Genomic DNA, 15,882 nt, shown 5'->3' with positions numbered 1-15,882 from the left:
TTTGTTTTTTTTTTGTTACCGCTTGCTGCGAGTTCTACTAGCGTATGAGTGTTTTCTGAGTTCGTCGTTGGTTCTGGGGTAGTTGTTGTTACGGTCGTGGTCGTCGGTTCTGGGGTAGTTGTTGGGACGTTACAGAACAAGGAACCAACTGCGATGTCGATAGCAGACTTCATCCTCTCCGCAAGCAAGACGGTATCGACGTCTCCAGCGTCCAGCCGCTGATATACTGAAGCAACACCGGACTTCTCCAGATTCGAAAAAAACATCTCATAGTGTTCATCGTAGCATTCCGCTAGCTTGGTTTCAATCGTATTCCTGTCCCAAAGAAAAGGGCCATCAAGAATGCAGTCGTTGATCCACTTGGAAGGGCAACTCTTGCGCACGATAGGGCAGTGGTTTTGCATAATACCCCAGACGCGGACCCGGTACAGGTACTCCTGATACTCATCATCATCAGAAGGGTATGTCGGCAGAGGTTTGTACGTCGGCAGAGGTACCACCAATCCGATAGGCACAACGTTATTCTTCTTAAACATGCTTGCGTAACGGGAGTCTCCCGTATTCGGGTATTCGTAAGTAGAACAACGGTCTGAGCCGTCGAACGCCACATCAGTGTAGGGATAATCACCGACAGCTTGTAATGGCGAGTACTTGTTGACGAACCGAAAGACCCCAGTATATTCCTTAGCACTGTTCTGCTTCATTTCGTGGTTGCAAAAGTTCAACCACCAATTCGATATCTGACTATCGTTGAACGGCGTGACGTCCTTCACGTCGACTCCAGCTTTAACTAGTGATTCGAGGGTCTCACGTCGGTACTCGGCCGTGTCAGGCTGGTCTTTCTTACAAATGAGGAACGCCTCGTAGACGTTGCCGGCCATGACTTCCACTTCTGCACCTTCTGGTCCGTACGGGATTCGAAGATACGCTCCCATGAAGTCCGACTTGATCCGGTAGTCATAGAGGTCTTCCTCCAAATCGCCGAATTGACTATTCCAGTACGATATTGACCCCTTCAAGGTCACATTGAACCCGAAGACACCGTGATCATTCTTTACGCCATGATGGGCGAAGCCGTCAGTAACCATCAGAGCTAGCCTCGCAATAGGCTGCCCCTCGTCGTTGTGAGTGGCGTTGTCCGGCCAGTGCTCTGGATCCACAGCGGCCCTGGCTAGCGCATCGAGCTGGTTTTCCTCGGCGTCCTTGCCGCCAGAGACGACAAAGTCCTTCCAGATTTCCGTAGAAGTACCAGCAGAGTGCATTGGCAGTTGGTTGGTGTAGCATTTATCTGTGACTATACCTCCATTCCATTCGGGTTCCCAAACGCTGTAGCCCATTCCAAAACCAGTCAAAGGGCCTGGCTTGTCAGCGAATGTGCTCAATCCGTACTGGAGTTCTCCATAGTCCGATTTCAAACTCTTGAGTAATGACTCCACTACTTTGTTCTCCCGCAAGTTTTGAACAAGCACCCCATCCGTGGCATCTTGGACATGCACCAGACGGACTTCAGGACGACACTCATCGCCAACAGGCACGCGCCCTCCGCTCTGCACCTTCCGCCACACCATGCCCTTCGGGCGATAGCTGGGTGGGATGTGAACAGCGTTAAATCGGGCAAGAGCTAGCGAAATGAGGAAATAATTGATGAATCGAGTCATTTCTATAATTGATGATGTTTTTGCTCAATCAGTTGTGGGGCAAATCTTTTTTAACATTGTTTTGAACGTCAAAACATTTTTTGAAATTGTAAAATAGATGAAGAGATTAATTATAGCTACGAGCGTTGTCGCCCAACAATGTTATTGGCGAGGGAACCTTGTTCAGGTTCAAGATGCTGACACGAACTTTCGTGATGTATTTTACGGGTACAAGGAAGCCCTAGCCAGAGAGCTTCGCGGCGGAGGAGAGTGGAGACTGGGTCTATCCTCCTTCAGCGACAAGCCAGGACCGTTGATGGGATTTGGCGACTACGGACTGTGGGGTCCGGAGTACCCTCACGCCCACGTACGGAGCGACTACTGCTACCAAAACAACGCCAGATTGGGGTTGGACGACCTTTGGGAAGTGCAGTGGAAGCTGTCCCGGGCCACAGAAGAGAACCAGTTCGACGCTGTGGCGAAGGCAGCGTCTGACCGAATGCACTGGGGCACCGAGGCAAACGAGCTGAAGGTAGTGGCTCTGGTGACCAGCAACCTGGCGCACGTCGTGGGTTTCGACGGGTACCACCCCTACTGGGGATGGGACACCTCAGCCCGAGGGGCTTATAAATGGTGGGACCAGTCGTTCGGTGATTTCTGGGAGGACTACTACTATGGGAGAATCCGGAATGACATGGCCCACACGACGGGAACGTTTTCGTATGGTGGGCAAGACCTACTGATCAGCGGCACGGTCCTGTACAAGTCGCTTGTTGCCTGTTTCGGGATGGGCGGCGTGTCTACCCAGCTCTCTGACGATTTTCGGAGGGGTACCATCCGTGACTTGGAAAAGTGTGGGGTGGTGGTGACTGGTTCTGCGGATCAGTGGTTCGCAGACTTCTGTCTCGCGCACCAGCCAAACATGCAGGGCCGATACTCTGGTGTGTTCAGCTTCGCTAACGACCGCTACGTGGAGGTGGCTCCTTACAATTACGACGATCCCCACGGGATGGGCGAGTGCAGCAATCACGAGTACGCTGATCCGACATCAACGCAGTTCGCACGTCTTTTACTATCCAAGGACATTATATTGGTCGTGGTTGTCGCCCAACCGAGAGTGCAGTCAATGTTGGATGCCTCGTTGCGGTACCTGTTCTTCTCGCAATTGAGCAACCACTGTCCGGAAGTTCGCGACTCGTGTCCGAGTCTGTGGCATAATGCCTGCACAGGCCCTCAAGAGAAACACAGCTGGCACGGAGACGTCCTACAGAAAAAGATCGATCAATGTTATGAAGAACACTACGAGCGCCTATTACAACCATTGAGAGTTCAAAGAGTTCCTGTAATTTTCAAGATGATTCAGGAGGATTTAACCTCTGAGGTTCTGGCAGCAGCAGTGGCCGCGGCTGTCAAGGAGGCCCAGAGTCAACATGTTTTGTGTGAACCGACCACGACAACTGCAGCAGCAGACTCCACCGATGAGCTGTCTAGCGCCACTAAGGCGCCTCCAACTGAAGTAGTAACCTCAGAAGAAGCCTCTGACCCCATATCCACCACTTCTGAGGCCTCTGACCCCATATCCACCACGTCTGAGGCCACATCGATTGAAACTGAAGCAGTAACCTCAGAAGAAGCCTCTGACCCCGTATCCACCACTTCTAATACCTCTGACCCCATATCCACCACCCCCACTGGAGCCAGTGTGGTCGTCCCCTTGTCAGCCGGCGTAACTAGTGGTGTCGCAATGGCTGGCGTGGCGACGTTCTTGTGGGTCAGAAAACGCCGCTTCAGAGAGGATCCCCTCCCATTTACCGAGGCCAATGAGGCCCTTTATCGCCCAGAAGAGAGTCTCTACACGTTCTGTGAGACAGATTTTGCGCAGGTTCAAGCCTGATCTTCTCATATGCGCCTTAAAATTCTAGCTCTCGGTTGTCAAACTTGGCTGTTGAGCTTCGATCTGTCACGGAGTTGATACAACTGCTTACAATGCCGATGCAGCCGACTCGGATCGTAGTGTGAGTCTTTCGAGACTGGCTTTTCGGAGAGCCGCAAGTTTCACATCGTCTTCTACTGTGAAGGTAGATAAGTCCTTCTTGAGTGCTGGACTGAGCCAATTGTGTCTGAGGGCTTGTACAGCGGTCATTCTCTCCGACGGCTCCTTTTTCAGGAGTTGCTGCATAAAGTCGATCGCGATGTTAGACGGGGGATTTCCACCTCGTTGGTAGTCAGGCTCCTCATTGAGAATCTTATGTACAATCTCTTTGTGGCCCTTCCCTTCAAACGGGTAACGCCCGTAAAGCATCAAGTAAATAACAACTCCTAGGGCCCACAGGTCGACTTCAAATCTGTACCGACGTCCTACCAGCTCCGGAGCAACGTAATGCGGCGAACCACACAACTGCTTCAGGAACCGATCGTCTGTTAGCCGGATCGACATGCCAAAGTCGATGAGAACCAGACGAACACGACTGAAATCCGCGTCAGCATCGAGAAAGGAATCCGCAAAGAGGAAGTTCTCCGCTTTTATGTCCCGGTGTACGATTTGCATCTTGTGAACGTAGTCGATAGCCTGGAGCATTTGGTAGCACAAGGTGCTAGCGTCACTCTCGGTGAATTTCTTCTGTTTCACAACTTGCAGAAAAAGCTCGCCACCATCGCATTTTTCGATCAGAGCGTAAAGGTAGTGCTTGTCCTGGAAGACGTCATAGTGCCTTACAACATTTGGGTGGTCCATGCGCTCGAGTATCTTCACCTCATTCCGGAACATCACGGTGAAATCCACCGAAGAGGATTGCACCTGGTTGCCTCCTCTAGATGGATTCTTCGCCATCACCTTTACAGCGAAAACCTCGCCGGTGTCTTTCTTGACGCACATTCGGACCATGCCGCTTATTCAGACACCCGTGTCTCACCCAAAGCTACCAGTACCAAGAACTTTTCCCAGGCGGTAGGCGTCCCTGATATCTCTGTCTGTACCTGTGTGGACGAGGTATCGAGCGCTCACCGCCTTCCTTGGTGCATAAACAGCCCATGGTGGAAAAACAGCAATAGTCTGAGAAAGTCGAGTCTGGCCACAGAGTTGAGTCTGGTTATGGGCACAGAGGTGTCAGTGCGCGTGTTTCAGCACAACCGAGCAGCGAAGAATGCAAAATCTAATCGCCCAATTTCAATGGACCTGCTCCCTAATACCTGGGGCAAGGATGACTCTATTGGCGGTTTCCGCGTCTTTGACGTGAAGCCTGGCAGCGTGGCAGACAATCTGCGCCTGGAAGCGTTCTTCGATTTCGTGGTGTCCGTCGAAGGCAACCGCTTCTTCCACCGATGGCCCGACGAAGCCTCCCTCATGAAGCGGTTTTGCTCTCTAATTAGCGATGCTCACACAAGGCCAATTAAGTTGCAAGTGTACAACATTCTGGCTTGTGACATCAGGCCTGTCACGGTGTCTCTCGACGAAGGTGAGACGCTAGGGGCGGTGGTAGGCTGGGTTCAGTCGAGACCTCTGTCAGGTGAAGGTGTACGGATATCAAAGCTGATCTCTGGTTCCCCTGCTGCAGACGCGCAGCTGATTGCGGCCGATGTCTTGTTGGCATACTACCCCGGTATTCACGACACGAAGATGACGGCATCGGCTCCGTTTTTCGCGTTGACTAGCACGGCGGCACTTGTTAGTCTTTGCCATCGACACTTGGATCTCCCCATGGAGTTTTTGGTGTACAGACCGTCGTCGAGGTCTCTGAGACGTGTCGTCGTCACCCCGTCGCTTGCTTGGCATGGCGACGGGTGTCTAGGCGCCGTATTTACGCCTGGCTTGGCCCCAAATATGACATGGTTGCCGAACTCTGACGTTTCAGCGGCGGAGTCCGAGATGTCAGACACGTCAGAGCAGAGTGAGTTCGAGACTGAGTCTTCGTCGGAGTTACCTGCACCACACTGGACTCCTGCCGAGTCGGAACTTCCTGGAGCTGGGTCCGTTCAGCAGCTGCAAGGATCAGCTACACTGCTCCCGCGATTAGAGCTCGATGGGCGTCGCAAACCAATAACTCCTAGCGTGGTGATGGACGAGGTCAGTGGCACCCTGCAGGAGGACTGCTCGGACAGACCCGATTTGAGTGATTCCTCGGCGGCCTCCACGGAGCTGGAGCCCACCGAGGCGGATTCGGGGCTGCTGGATGTTGAAGGCGCTGCAGGTCTGGAAGCCTTCAAGCATCTGGGCGTCGTTCCCTGGTTGGGACTTTTGAATCTACCCAAGACCGCAACAGACATCGCAGCCTTTTCCCGTGCCCAAGCCATGACTCAGTTGCAGCAGCCAACGTCCATTGCGGAGCTGGCTAATGACGCAGACTTATCGTATCCAGCACTGGAGAGCAGGACTCTTTATTCGGTGTCTCGACCTGTCGTGTTGGAGAAGTGAATGGAGGAACTCATATTCGTGGCGGTTGGGCGCTTTTACTTGTGTTCTTTGTCGTTGCTGACGTAAGAAAGGCTCAAATTTATGGACCGTCAATGGGCGAACGCCGAACTGCTCATTGAGCAACTGGTGGAGAAGGTTAAGGTCCTCAGGTGGGGGAAGAGGGGGTCTGCAATCAGAATCCAGACCCATACCCAATTCATCCAGACGGTGACAGCGGTGACAAAACGCGCTCGCCGACGCCTCCTAAACGAGTGTCTGGTCGCCCTCTACACTAACGTGACCCCTGCCGACTGCCGGAGAGCGACGCAATCAACGGCGCCAGCACTTCAACCTGAGGCCGCGACAAGCGCGTTACCCTTGATGATGCCTTCTGGGCACGTTCTTCGGAATGGACCGGCCACTGCGAGGTCGAGCTTGGCGAGTCAGCCTACGGGCCACCCCTACACGTCAGGATCGCTGACAGGGTATAGCAGGATGACTACTGCAGGTTCACATAGTTTGACTGGGTCCACAACGGCATCGCAACTACCACCAGCGTCGAGATTGCAGAGTCTGGCGGCTCCGAGCTGCGGGAACAATTCAGGCCCCACTACAGGTTCTTCCACCGCCAGGCTGCGCACGATGACGAAGCCCTCAAGTGCGGCATTTCCAACCACTGACTATAAAAGTGTTCTCGCCGACTGTCACGACGTCGTTCGGAGATTACGAGATCCGAACTGGAGGAAGTGAGTTTATATAACGATTGATCAAAATCGAGGCGGTTAGCGCTGGTAGCCTCTGGAGGCACGGCTGCACGGGATGCATGTTTGTGACCGGGCCAAGGTGGAGGGCTCAGAGAGCAGTGTGCTGCCAGCGTCAGTCATGGTATCCGCGTGGCAGCAGAACCCGCGACTCCGCTTCACCGGCAGGATCTCGGACAGCTGACTGGAACACGTGGAAAAGGACGTTTCGCTGCGGGCCGCCCTGCGCCTGATGTCTTCGTAGGACCTAGAGTAGGACTGCTTGGAGTAGGAGTAGGACTGCTCATCGGAGTAGGACTGCTCATCGGAGTAGGACGAGTACGAGTGCTGTCGTGTGTTGGCTGGAGCGGCAGGTTCCGATTCCAGAATCGTGGGCAACAGCTGCGTCAAATGACTGGAAGGCCGCACCTGGGGAATGGATGGAATTGAGGGCTGCTCGACTTTTTGAGTGGGTGGGTCCACATGGGGAATGGGCATAACTGAGGGCTGCTCGACCTTTTGAGTGGATGGGTGCTGACACTTAACACACTCGTTGAACTCCTTGTTCATCTGCTCCATTATGCATGCGGTTTCGGGTGAGACAACGGTGCCACTCATCTTGGTGCCCTCCTGAAGGAAGGGTGTGTGCCCATCGACCATCCGGAATGGTAGCTTGGAATAGTGTTCGGTATCCAACAGATGCGAGTTAATCAGGAGCAGCGTAGAATTGTACTCTGCAGCTGAAACAGTCGCAGGGTCGATGGGAGCCACGTGGTGGTGCTCCTCTCCCATATACTTAAGAGGAGGGCGAATCACTTTGGGCTGAGCGGTCTCGACCTCAATAGGTTTGGGCACGTAGGTAACGAGCTCCACGTCCATGACCTCATGGGGGTCCTCATGGACACATGGATATACTTTGGTGTCGTATGAGATGGGAACCATAACGTCTTTATAGACGTGGGTGATGACTTCGCGATCTTCCACCTTAGTCACTGGCCTCTCAATAATCAAGCCCGGAACCTCTACGATCTGCTCAATCACTCTGGTCTCTACTTCAGGGGTGTAAGAAAATATTTCCTTTGGTACCTCGACGACTTCCTTCACAGGTACGTGCTTGTAGGTAATGCGTTCCTCAATTTCCTCTTCAATTACATCTTCAAATGAAATGATTTCTGTTTCAATTTCTTTGATGACCACTTCTTCCTCAATTACAGCCACCTCTCTTTTGGTGTGCACGGGAACGTCCACCACTCTGTCGACCACCTTCACCTGTTCCTCCTCCTCATAACGAACGAAGTTGGCCTCGATTCTAAGTGCTTTGGGCGACATACGATAAAATACGATTTCATGGCTGCACGGATATGTGTTCGGTTGTGAAAGGGCACTCACAGCGGCTTGGCCCCAGCTGCTGCAGTCACACCAACGTCGCTGGTAGGCGTGAGGCGTGCTGGACGAAGTTATTTGGGTGAACACTGCATTCAGTATCGTGACACGCAAGGCGCCAGCCGCCCAGCGTCTACAACCTCATTTTTGTCCGTTTTGTCTCAGTAAATGCGCCTTTACTGCCGGGAAGAGAGTCACTCCAGTCACAATGGCGCGCATGTATGGAAAGTCCAAGGGCAAGTCTGGGTCCCTCCAACCGTGGAAGAGAAAGGCTCCCAGCTGGGTTAAGATGTCTCCTCCTGAATGCGAGCAGCACATCTGCCGTATGGCCAAGAAGGGTTTCACTGTCTCCAAGATCGGCAGCGTGCTCAGAGATTCCATGGGAGTGCCCCGGGTGCAGGCCGTATGCGGCCAGAAGGTTCTGCGCATCCTCAAGAAGAACGGACTCGCTCCGGAGATTCCTGAGGATCTCTATCACCTGATCAAGAAGGCAGTCGTGATGCGCAAACACCTCGACAAGAACCGTCGTGACAAGGATACCAAGTTCCGCTTGATCCTCGTTGAGTCGAAGCTCCTACGGCTGGCGCGCTACTACAAGCGTACAGGACAGCTGCCCCCTCAGTGGAGGTACTCGAGCCAGACCGCTCAAACTCTTGTGGCTTAAGTGTGTGCTAACTCTTGTGGCTTAAGTGCTGGCGTTGAACTATGTGACGTCCTTGCGTTTTGATGCGTTGAGATCCAATGTAGAAACGTGATCCGGATCCGTTGTGATTATTCACAATTCGTCAATGCAGCTCTTGCAGCCCTGGGAAAGTCCGCTTGCTCGCCGAGAGACGACCCGAGAACAGGCCCTACGAGACCTCCTAAAACTCGACATTCTCTTCGATCGAGCATATCGTGAAGCGGTAGGGAAATGCCTTCTGGAGAAGCTCAACGCCCACTACTTCCGCACACAACTGGTGGGATTTGAGCGCCTGCCTCAACGGGCGAAATCGGGTGCCCCTCTGATCTTCGTCTCCAATCATGCAGGTATGGCCTTTCCCTGGGACGCGATGGCCTTCCTTACCGATTTTCAACTTCACCATGATGAGTTGCGGGCGCTGGTGGCGCCAAACTTCGCAGATTCGTTGCAGCCCTTCCTTATAAGGGACTTCTGGCTGAGATCTGGAGGAGTGGTTGCCAACTACGCCAATTTTCTTGCGCTCATGCAACAACGCGAGGCAGACATCTTGGTGTACCCGGAAGGCGTGCCGGGTATCTGCAAAGGCTTCAACAACCGTTACCAAATCCAACGCCTCGCAACTTCCGTCGTTCGAATGAGCATCGAATTTCAGACCCCCATCGTGCCTTTTGCGACTGTCAACTCCGAGTACATCAATCCGTTTACCTACACTGTTCAGTGGGTAAACGCCGTGGGCCGAAAACTGGGTATCCCATACCTCCCATTGGGTCCCTCGCTGATCTTGCCTGTGATTCAACCTTGGTGCTTCTACTTTGCGTTACCGGCGAAGCTCACTTACGTGCTTGGGAAACCCTTCAATGCCTACGAACTCGTAGGAAGGAAATTTCTCAAGGACGTGCCTGAGCGAGAGATTCGCGCAGTTACTCAACTTCTGAGTCAGCAGATGCAGAAGGAGTTGGACCAGGCTGTACTTGAGCACGGAGACGACCCCTACGCATGGAGGAGCTTCTGGAGAGAACAGTGGCAATCTGGTTTCAAGTACTTCCCGCTGCTGTGGACTCCACTCTTTCGAACGTTTGATCGCCGATTCCGCCAAGCGAGGAAGACGCTCAACGACGCTGACCTGGTGGCGAAAATGCTGTCATACGCTCCACATTCGCCTTGGGATATCATTGCGAACCTGCTTTGTGATTTCAAGGGCCTACTACTCTACGTTCCTGTCATTGGAATGCTGGTGCTTATTGTGGGGCGGCTGCGTAATCTAAAGGGCCCCGAGAGGCGATGGTGAATGTTTGTTTGCACCATGTATTATCTATTGAGATTGTGGTTGTGTCTGCTCTCAACACTCAGGTTTTCTGTGACCTCTTTATGAATGCTTGTCTCACAGCGGAAAGAAGATCGCGAAGGGACAAAGCGTGGGTGCGGAAAGGATGCTCCATATGAGCTACGGAAACGCTGGGCGATGTTAGAAAATGCCCGGCACGCGTAATAGTGAACACGCTGTCCTGTGGAGAGCTGAATATGAACTTCAACCCGTCGCCGCCGCGTTCAACACGCAGTCCAAGAGGGATGGTGAAGTAGCGGCGCAGTTCCTGCTGTTTCTCCTGGATTTGGACATCAGTTTGCTCAATTTGAGCTCTGTACTTGTGCTCTTCTTTCTCGATCTCAGTCTTTAATCTGGCAATGCTGTCTGAGCGGCGATTTGTTGCTCACCTCTCACGGTCTCGGGCCGCAACGCGCAGGGAGACGGTCAGTTCCTCACTGGCGACTTGCTTCGCTTTGGTGACAAACTCGTTGCAGCTTTCAAGCAGCTCATTTTTCGCAGTGGTTGAGTCCAATCGCAGCGCCAGCGTTCGGTGGAGTTCCAGCAGAGACGAGGAGTAGGTTTTAACTGTAGCTTCACTCTTAACGGCGTCTCCAACCAGCATTCTCGCGCGGTCAATAACCTTACAGTGGTTTTCCTGTAGTGCATAGTCCATGTCCTCATGCATTTTTCGTACAGAGTCTGAGCACTGTTGGAGTCTGAATAGAAGATGGTCCTCCTTGGCGAGCGGCATCTCAGATTCTGTTTAATTGTTTTATGCCCAGTAATTCGGACGAGTCGGTTCTTGACCTGTCAATTTGAAGTCGGAAGTGAGGTTGAAGACGAGAGCACGAAGTCTCGTTCTGATCTCGGGATTAACCATGTATTGCGTCCTTGTGAAGCCGACCTCCTTGGCTTCAGCGGGCATGCTGTCGTCGTAGGCTCTCAAGGTCGTTAACAAACCCTCTTCCAACCTGTCACGAGCCCGACGTTCTTGGAGGTCGTTGCATGTGTGTTCAGACTCTGCGATTACGTTCAGCATCCAGTGCTCCGGGTTGATGGCATGAAAGCGGGGTGCATGCGTGTCGAATATTGTTCCCATTGTACGAAGACACCATCGCAGTTCGGGATCACTGAGCGCCCTGACCAAGTGCTTCCTCCAAGCAAGTACGGCGGCTTTGTTGGGGCCCACAAGAGTGTCCTCCTTCCTCATTGCGGCCGCTACCGCTGCGAGGAGTGAGCGGTTGACTTCCCAAAGGTCCTCTCGGCGGCCTACATGGGCGAGGCAAGCGTGACCGTACATGAAGGGTTCAGACTTCTCCACGGCGAAGGATACATCGAGGCCTGTCAGACTGTGTGCATCCAGAAGGTAGAGTGGATCGCAGTTTTTCAACTTCCCTTTACCGAAGTGGCGGCATCGTTCGTGAGGGAACATCAGGATACCTGCGCGCCACAAGTCTGGCGCCCATTTCTTGCGAATATTGCCAAGGCGACTGGTATGACGACGCATGATTACGTTCCCCCAATGGATATCGCAATGCCGGATTCCCAGCTGCCAGATTCGACGTACGTATCCCACATAGAGGAGCAGCACCTTGGAGGCTGCACGAAGCCGTACCCAGACTTCTTCCGGAGGCATTTCCGATCCGAATCCCAATACCAAGTCGAGAAACCGTGGCAAGGTCAACCCGTCGGCGTGGTCCATGATGAGCGCCTGCTTAGGCACGTCGCTGTGAGTTTGCATGTCGTCTCCTAACCGGTATCCTACGATGTCCACGCAACGCGGGGTGAGGCCCCACTCCGCAAATCGACGGAAGCTGCGCCGTTCCTTCAGCCAGAGGTTATCTTGGCCACGAGTGGCGTTTTCTATTCGCATTTGCCTCCGGAACGGGAGTTTTATCACTACTGGGACCCACGGTTCCAACCATGGCCCGAGTGGCCTGCGATCTGCGCAGAGTAATCGCGGTGTCGGCCTCTTGTCTCGGAGATCCGGGGCACACTGTCGAATGATTCTCCAGGTATTTCGCGGATCATTCCGAACGCTGGCAAAGAGAACTTTTCCAAACTGACCTTGCATTGTCCTACGATTCCCATCGGGATCTTCCTGGCAACGGAACAAATGTGTTTTCTTGCAGATAGAGTGAAAGGCAGCATCCACCTCACGAAGGTCTTCCTCTGGAATCGACGCACCAATAGCCCCAACTACACAATGAAGCAGGTTCATTATTGCACACACAAGGGTGCGTGATGCATTCACCAAATGAAACCTCTACTTAATCTTCACAGGCTAAGTTCCATAGGTTTTATGTGAGCTGACCACTCTAAACGACTTAGACGGCTCGTCGCTGAGGAAAAACTCGCTCCTCTTGAACCCGGCCCTCTGGGCTTCCGAAGGCATGCTGCCATCAAGCCAAACAAAGATCTCCGTTAAACCAGCTTCCAACTCATCCCGAGCGGTTTCCTCGTCGTTGATGGAGCAGACTGCCTCTGGATTTCGCTTCGACAGAGAGGCCACCCAGTCGAGTTTGGACTGGGCCTTTGCATTTGGGGAGGCCTTTCGGTAGTTCTCCCGGATTTTCGACACGGCCGAATAGCAGTGGTCCACGGACGGCTTCTTCAGCAAGTCCTCAAGACTGTTAACCCATTTGCGAAGGTAGGGCTCGGATTGACCCGCCACTCGGCGGAGCACGTCTTTGGCCCTGGTGACTGCCATGTCTCTGATAGACCGGTCCACCTCGAAGATGTCTTCACGCCGATTCCGCAGAGCGAAGCAGAAATGGCCCTGCTTGGTGGGGTCCGTCAGTAGAGGTGGTGCCTGATGGAGGCGAAGAGAAAACGACACATCCAGACCCACAACCATGGAGGGGTCAAGTACAAAACCGCTGCCAGAGGACGTATCGGCTTTCATGTACTTCCTGTCGTCGAGGCTGATAAACGACCCTTCATGAGTCATCTCCATCTCATCCACAGCATCGAACGCCGGACTGCGTCGGATTAGAATGTTTCCCCAATGGACGTCGCAATGGCGGATGCGATTGGACGAGTGCCATAAGCGCCCAACGAAGTCAATGTAAAGCAGAATGGCTCTCGTTGCGGCTCGAAGTCGCACCCAAGCTTCGGCCAAGGACAGATTCCCTGCGAGCTCATCAATCATCGAGAAGTACAAGTTCGCCAGCGGAATGCCATCGACGTACTCCATCACGAGAGCTCCCTTAGGAATCCATTCGTGCTGACGTAGTTGGCCTTGGCGATAGCGCATCACGTCTATCACTTTCGGCGAGAAGCCCATCTGCCCCATTTTCCTGAGGTTCCGCTTCTCTAGCAGCCAAGAGTTATCAGTGTTGAGGGGTGCGGTGTCCAGATGCATGGCCCTTTTGAACGGAAGCTTGACCACCGCCTGAATTTCCTTTTCGGTCTGCGGAACGAGCATCGAGCTTGGGCACACAAGCTCGGGCTCGAACGACTGGTCGCCCTCCTTGAAAGAGCAAGACCTGTAGAAGCTTACAGGTCGCCTCGACTTGAACGACACAATAAGTATCTTGCCGTATGTCCCATGCGAGGTCTTCAGCCGTCCTTTACTGTCGCGACCGCACTCGACAAAGGACTTGCGTTCACAGAGCCTCTTGAAGGCCAGGTCTACCTCCTCCATGTCGAGCTTATCAGCATTGTTTGCCAGACATACCAGGCCAAGGAGCCACCACCACATGTGCACACAGTTCGCGACGTGACGAGGGCATGAAGTTCTAGCATACTTGACAAACTGAACACAGAACCAGTCAGAATTCGACAATAACGGTTGGAATGAGACGGTGGTGGGCCCTGGTCGTTTCCCTGGCCCCATGCACAGCAGACGTCCGGAAGCCATTCGCGCCCATTCCCTGTGTCCCGAATCTGCAGTTGTTCCATGCACAAGAACAACAGCAGAGTTCGTCGAATTACATCATGGAACTCCGCGGGTCTTCTATATACTATGAATTCCTCGAGCGACTGCAGAAAACATTCCCTCGTTTTGATGTAGGCTACGGCAACTTTGAGGACAAACCCTTGGGATTCAGAAAAGCAGAAGATCAGGCAAACCGTGAGCGGCACGGCCTTCGGGACGCGAATCGTCGAGGACCAGACCCTGAAACTGCGGCTTCGACAGAATTTATGTTCGGTGTTCACGACTATATGGGCTACACGCATGGGAAATGCATCGGACCTGTCTATGAAGCCCTCGCGACAAATACGACAAGGCAGTTTCTCAAATGCCATCGAAGGGAATTCCGCGAGAGCGCTAAGTTTTATCAACCCTATTGGAACATCGACTTCGGACTTATGTCTGACGCGTGTACCAGCAGGTATCCTGCTGGATCTGATAGGACTTTTCCAGGGGTGAACGTGTTTGATGCCAAGAGTATTGCTCTTCCCTACTCTCCGTCGAAGGCCTTCGACACTTACTTCCCATTGGGCCCTTTTGAAGGCTTATCTCTGGGTGACGTGCAGGGCTGGCATGACCACACCGCACAGAATCTGCGGTATCGTCCATATCAGACACATTCCGGCCCCAACAATGGCGCTGGCGCCCTGGTAGAAGCCGTCGCCGACCCCTCGAATGCTTTTGAACGCGACTACAGCGGTTCTGACGACATGCCGCTGCCGGAGGACATCGTCCTGTCTGTTGTGCTATCGATGGCCACGAATCCACCTCGGTTGGAAGGCCTGAATGCATTTGTCACCGACGCCGACAAGAGTAAGCATAGCATTCCACCCGTAGACTTCTCTGAGATTGTGGCCAAACATAACCTCATGAACATCTTGAAGCCTGAACATCAAACTGCCTCGGCTTGGGGACTACAAGGCGATCTGCGGAGTGTTCAGAAATTTGAGACTGACATCAACGCTCGCTTGGAGGATAGTTGGGACTCCCCCGACATCTCGGATTGTCCTAACTGGACTCCGTCAGACCCGTTGCCTCCTATGCCTGACTACTGGGGCCCGCTGGAGCGCAGTTGCCCGGTTGAAGAAGTCTTAAAAGATCACGAGTTGAATGAACACCGCCTCTCGGCCGTGCCTTCGTTCAGTCCCCCAAAGTACAGAGGCATACCTGCGAGAGGACTGGGAATGTTGTCCATTGAGAACTTCAAGAAGATGGATGCGATTTACAGCTATCCGCTGGCGAGCGGGGCACAAGACCTGGAGTCTAACTGGATCTACCTCCCAGATCGATTCTGGTGTGAAAATGTCTACCTTCCCACTTCGCCTTTACGCCTGGCTCTCGTGTTGCCTCGGACCTGGACACGTGATGAACTGTGGAGCGTGTACTTTGGCGTTTGCTATACGGTACGTGATGAGGCATGCCCCATTGAATCCTGTAGTTCTGAGGGAATGCCTGGGTTTACTTCACTGCAGAGGACTCAATTTGGCCAAAACTGCACTGCAGCCCTCTATAGGAAGTTCATCGTCTCCATGCGGTTGTCCAAGAATGCGAAAGACCTGGCGTGGGCCAGCCGTCCCTGGGAGGACCGCGTAATAGTGATGGAACCAGTTAAGGAAGTAGATGACATGACCCACGATGAGGCTCAGCAGATGCTGAGTGATGGTTTGAGTAGGGTGGAGACCGTGATAAAGTCGTATGCCTCTATCACACAATGTACTCTGCCGACTGCTACAGCGGAGCCATCCACGGAGGAAACTAGCACCACGGAGGAATCTAGCACTACGAGTGAAGCTAGCACCACGGAGGAAGCCAGCACCAGCACCACGGA

At 53.2% G+C, this 15,882-nt stretch overlaps 11 protein-coding genes across 16 annotated transcripts; 5 read left to right on the top strand and 6 right to left on the bottom strand.

Moving 5' to 3' along the window:
* Window positions 1–15: 15 nt before the first annotated feature.
* On the bottom strand, window positions 16–1,658 carry KVP17_001891 (uncharacterized protein; the record flags this gene model as incomplete). 2 transcript variants are annotated; one of them, XM_068517697.1, is made up of 2 exons in its annotated part: window positions 16–109; window positions 139–1,658. In XM_068517697.1, the coding sequence occupies 2 exons, from the start codon at window positions 1,656–1,658 to the stop codon at window positions 16–18; spliced, it is 1,614 nt and encodes a 537-aa protein (XP_068373471.1). The 2 variants fall into 2 exon arrangements, with proteins under 2 accessions (XP_068373471.1, XP_068373472.1); XM_068517698.1 differs by having other exon boundaries at window positions 89–148; window positions 201–1,658.
* A 97-nt stretch (window positions 1,659–1,755) lies between these two features.
* Window positions 1,756–3,531, top strand: KVP17_001896 (uncharacterized protein; the record flags this gene model as incomplete). Its single annotated transcript, XM_068517707.1, has 1 exon — window positions 1,756–3,531. One exon carries the CDS (start codon window positions 1,756–1,758, stop codon window positions 3,529–3,531), a length of 1,776 nt encoding a protein of 591 aa, XP_068373479.1.
* Window positions 3,532–3,618: 87 nt separating this feature from the next.
* On the bottom strand, window positions 3,619–4,521 carry KVP17_001895 (uncharacterized protein; the record flags this gene model as incomplete). Of its 2 annotated transcripts, none has more annotated exons than XM_068517703.1 (1): window positions 3,619–4,521. In XM_068517703.1, one exon carries the CDS (start codon window positions 4,519–4,521, stop codon window positions 3,619–3,621), a length of 903 nt encoding a protein of 300 aa, XP_068373477.1. The 2 variants fall into 2 exon arrangements, with proteins under 2 accessions (XP_068373477.1, XP_068373478.1); XM_068517704.1 differs by having other exon boundaries at window positions 3,619–4,512.
* Window positions 4,522–4,806: 285 nt separating this feature from the next.
* Window positions 4,807–6,048, top strand: KVP17_001889 (uncharacterized protein; the record flags this gene model as incomplete). The annotated part of the gene is made up of 1 exon (XM_068517694.1): window positions 4,807–6,048. One exon carries the CDS (start codon window positions 4,807–4,809, stop codon window positions 6,046–6,048), a length of 1,242 nt encoding a protein of 413 aa, XP_068373468.1.
* Window positions 6,049–6,809: 761 nt separating this feature from the next.
* On the bottom strand, window positions 6,810–8,096 carry KVP17_001894 (uncharacterized protein; the record flags this gene model as incomplete). The annotated part of the gene is made up of 1 exon (XM_068517702.1): window positions 6,810–8,096. The coding sequence occupies one exon, from the start codon at window positions 8,094–8,096 to the stop codon at window positions 6,810–6,812; it is 1,287 nt and encodes a 428-aa protein (XP_068373476.1).
* A 262-nt stretch (window positions 8,097–8,358) lies between these two features.
* On the top strand, window positions 8,359–8,814 carry KVP17_001886 (uncharacterized protein; the record flags this gene model as incomplete). Its single annotated transcript, XM_068517690.1, has 1 exon — window positions 8,359–8,814. One exon carries the CDS (start codon window positions 8,359–8,361, stop codon window positions 8,812–8,814), a length of 456 nt encoding a protein of 151 aa, XP_068373464.1.
* A 124-nt stretch (window positions 8,815–8,938) lies between these two features.
* On the top strand, window positions 8,939–10,120 carry KVP17_001887 (uncharacterized protein; the record flags this gene model as incomplete). Its single annotated transcript, XM_068517691.1, has 1 exon — window positions 8,939–10,120. The coding sequence occupies one exon, from the start codon at window positions 8,939–8,941 to the stop codon at window positions 10,118–10,120; it is 1,182 nt and encodes a 393-aa protein (XP_068373465.1).
* A 58-nt stretch (window positions 10,121–10,178) lies between these two features.
* KVP17_001890 (uncharacterized protein) lies at window positions 10,179–10,889 on the bottom strand (the record flags this gene model as incomplete). Of its 2 annotated transcripts, none has more annotated exons than XM_068517696.1 (2): window positions 10,179–10,518; window positions 10,546–10,889. In XM_068517696.1, 2 exons carry the CDS (start codon window positions 10,887–10,889, stop codon window positions 10,179–10,181), a joined length of 684 nt encoding a protein of 227 aa, XP_068373470.1. The 2 variants fall into 2 exon arrangements, with proteins under 2 accessions (XP_068373470.1, XP_068373469.1); XM_068517695.1 differs by having other exon boundaries at window positions 10,179–10,509.
* Window positions 10,890–10,910: 21 nt separating this feature from the next.
* Window positions 10,911–12,011, bottom strand: KVP17_001892 (uncharacterized protein; the record flags this gene model as incomplete). The annotated part of the gene is made up of 1 exon (XM_068517699.1): window positions 10,911–12,011. One exon carries the CDS (start codon window positions 12,009–12,011, stop codon window positions 10,911–10,913), a length of 1,101 nt encoding a protein of 366 aa, XP_068373473.1.
* A 411-nt stretch (window positions 12,012–12,422) lies between these two features.
* On the bottom strand, window positions 12,423–13,841 carry KVP17_001893 (uncharacterized protein; the record flags this gene model as incomplete). Of its 2 annotated transcripts, none has more annotated exons than XM_068517701.1 (1): window positions 12,423–13,841. In XM_068517701.1, the coding sequence occupies one exon, from the start codon at window positions 13,839–13,841 to the stop codon at window positions 12,423–12,425; it is 1,419 nt and encodes a 472-aa protein (XP_068373475.1). The 2 variants fall into 2 exon arrangements, with proteins under 2 accessions (XP_068373475.1, XP_068373474.1); XM_068517700.1 differs by having other exon boundaries at window positions 12,423–13,784.
* A 236-nt stretch (window positions 13,842–14,077) lies between these two features.
* Window positions 14,078–15,882, top strand: KVP17_001888 (uncharacterized protein; the record flags this gene model as incomplete). 2 transcript variants are annotated; one of them, XM_068517692.1, is made up of 2 exons in its annotated part: window positions 14,078–15,457; window positions 15,527–15,882. In XM_068517692.1, coding segments are annotated over 2 exons (1,736 nt in total), but the record flags the coding sequence as incomplete, so codon positions are not given.

The sequence above is a fragment of a genome (assembly GCF_019968985.1).
Source record: "MAG: Porospora cf. gigantea B chromosome Unknown PgB_NODE_519_length_15882_cov_114.833, whole genome shotgun sequence".
NCBI lineage: Eukaryota > Apicomplexa > Conoidasida > Eugregarinorida > Porosporidae > Porospora > Porospora cf. gigantea B.
Note: the sequence above shows the minus strand (reverse complement) of the source record. Positions and strands in the feature narration are given on the sequence as shown.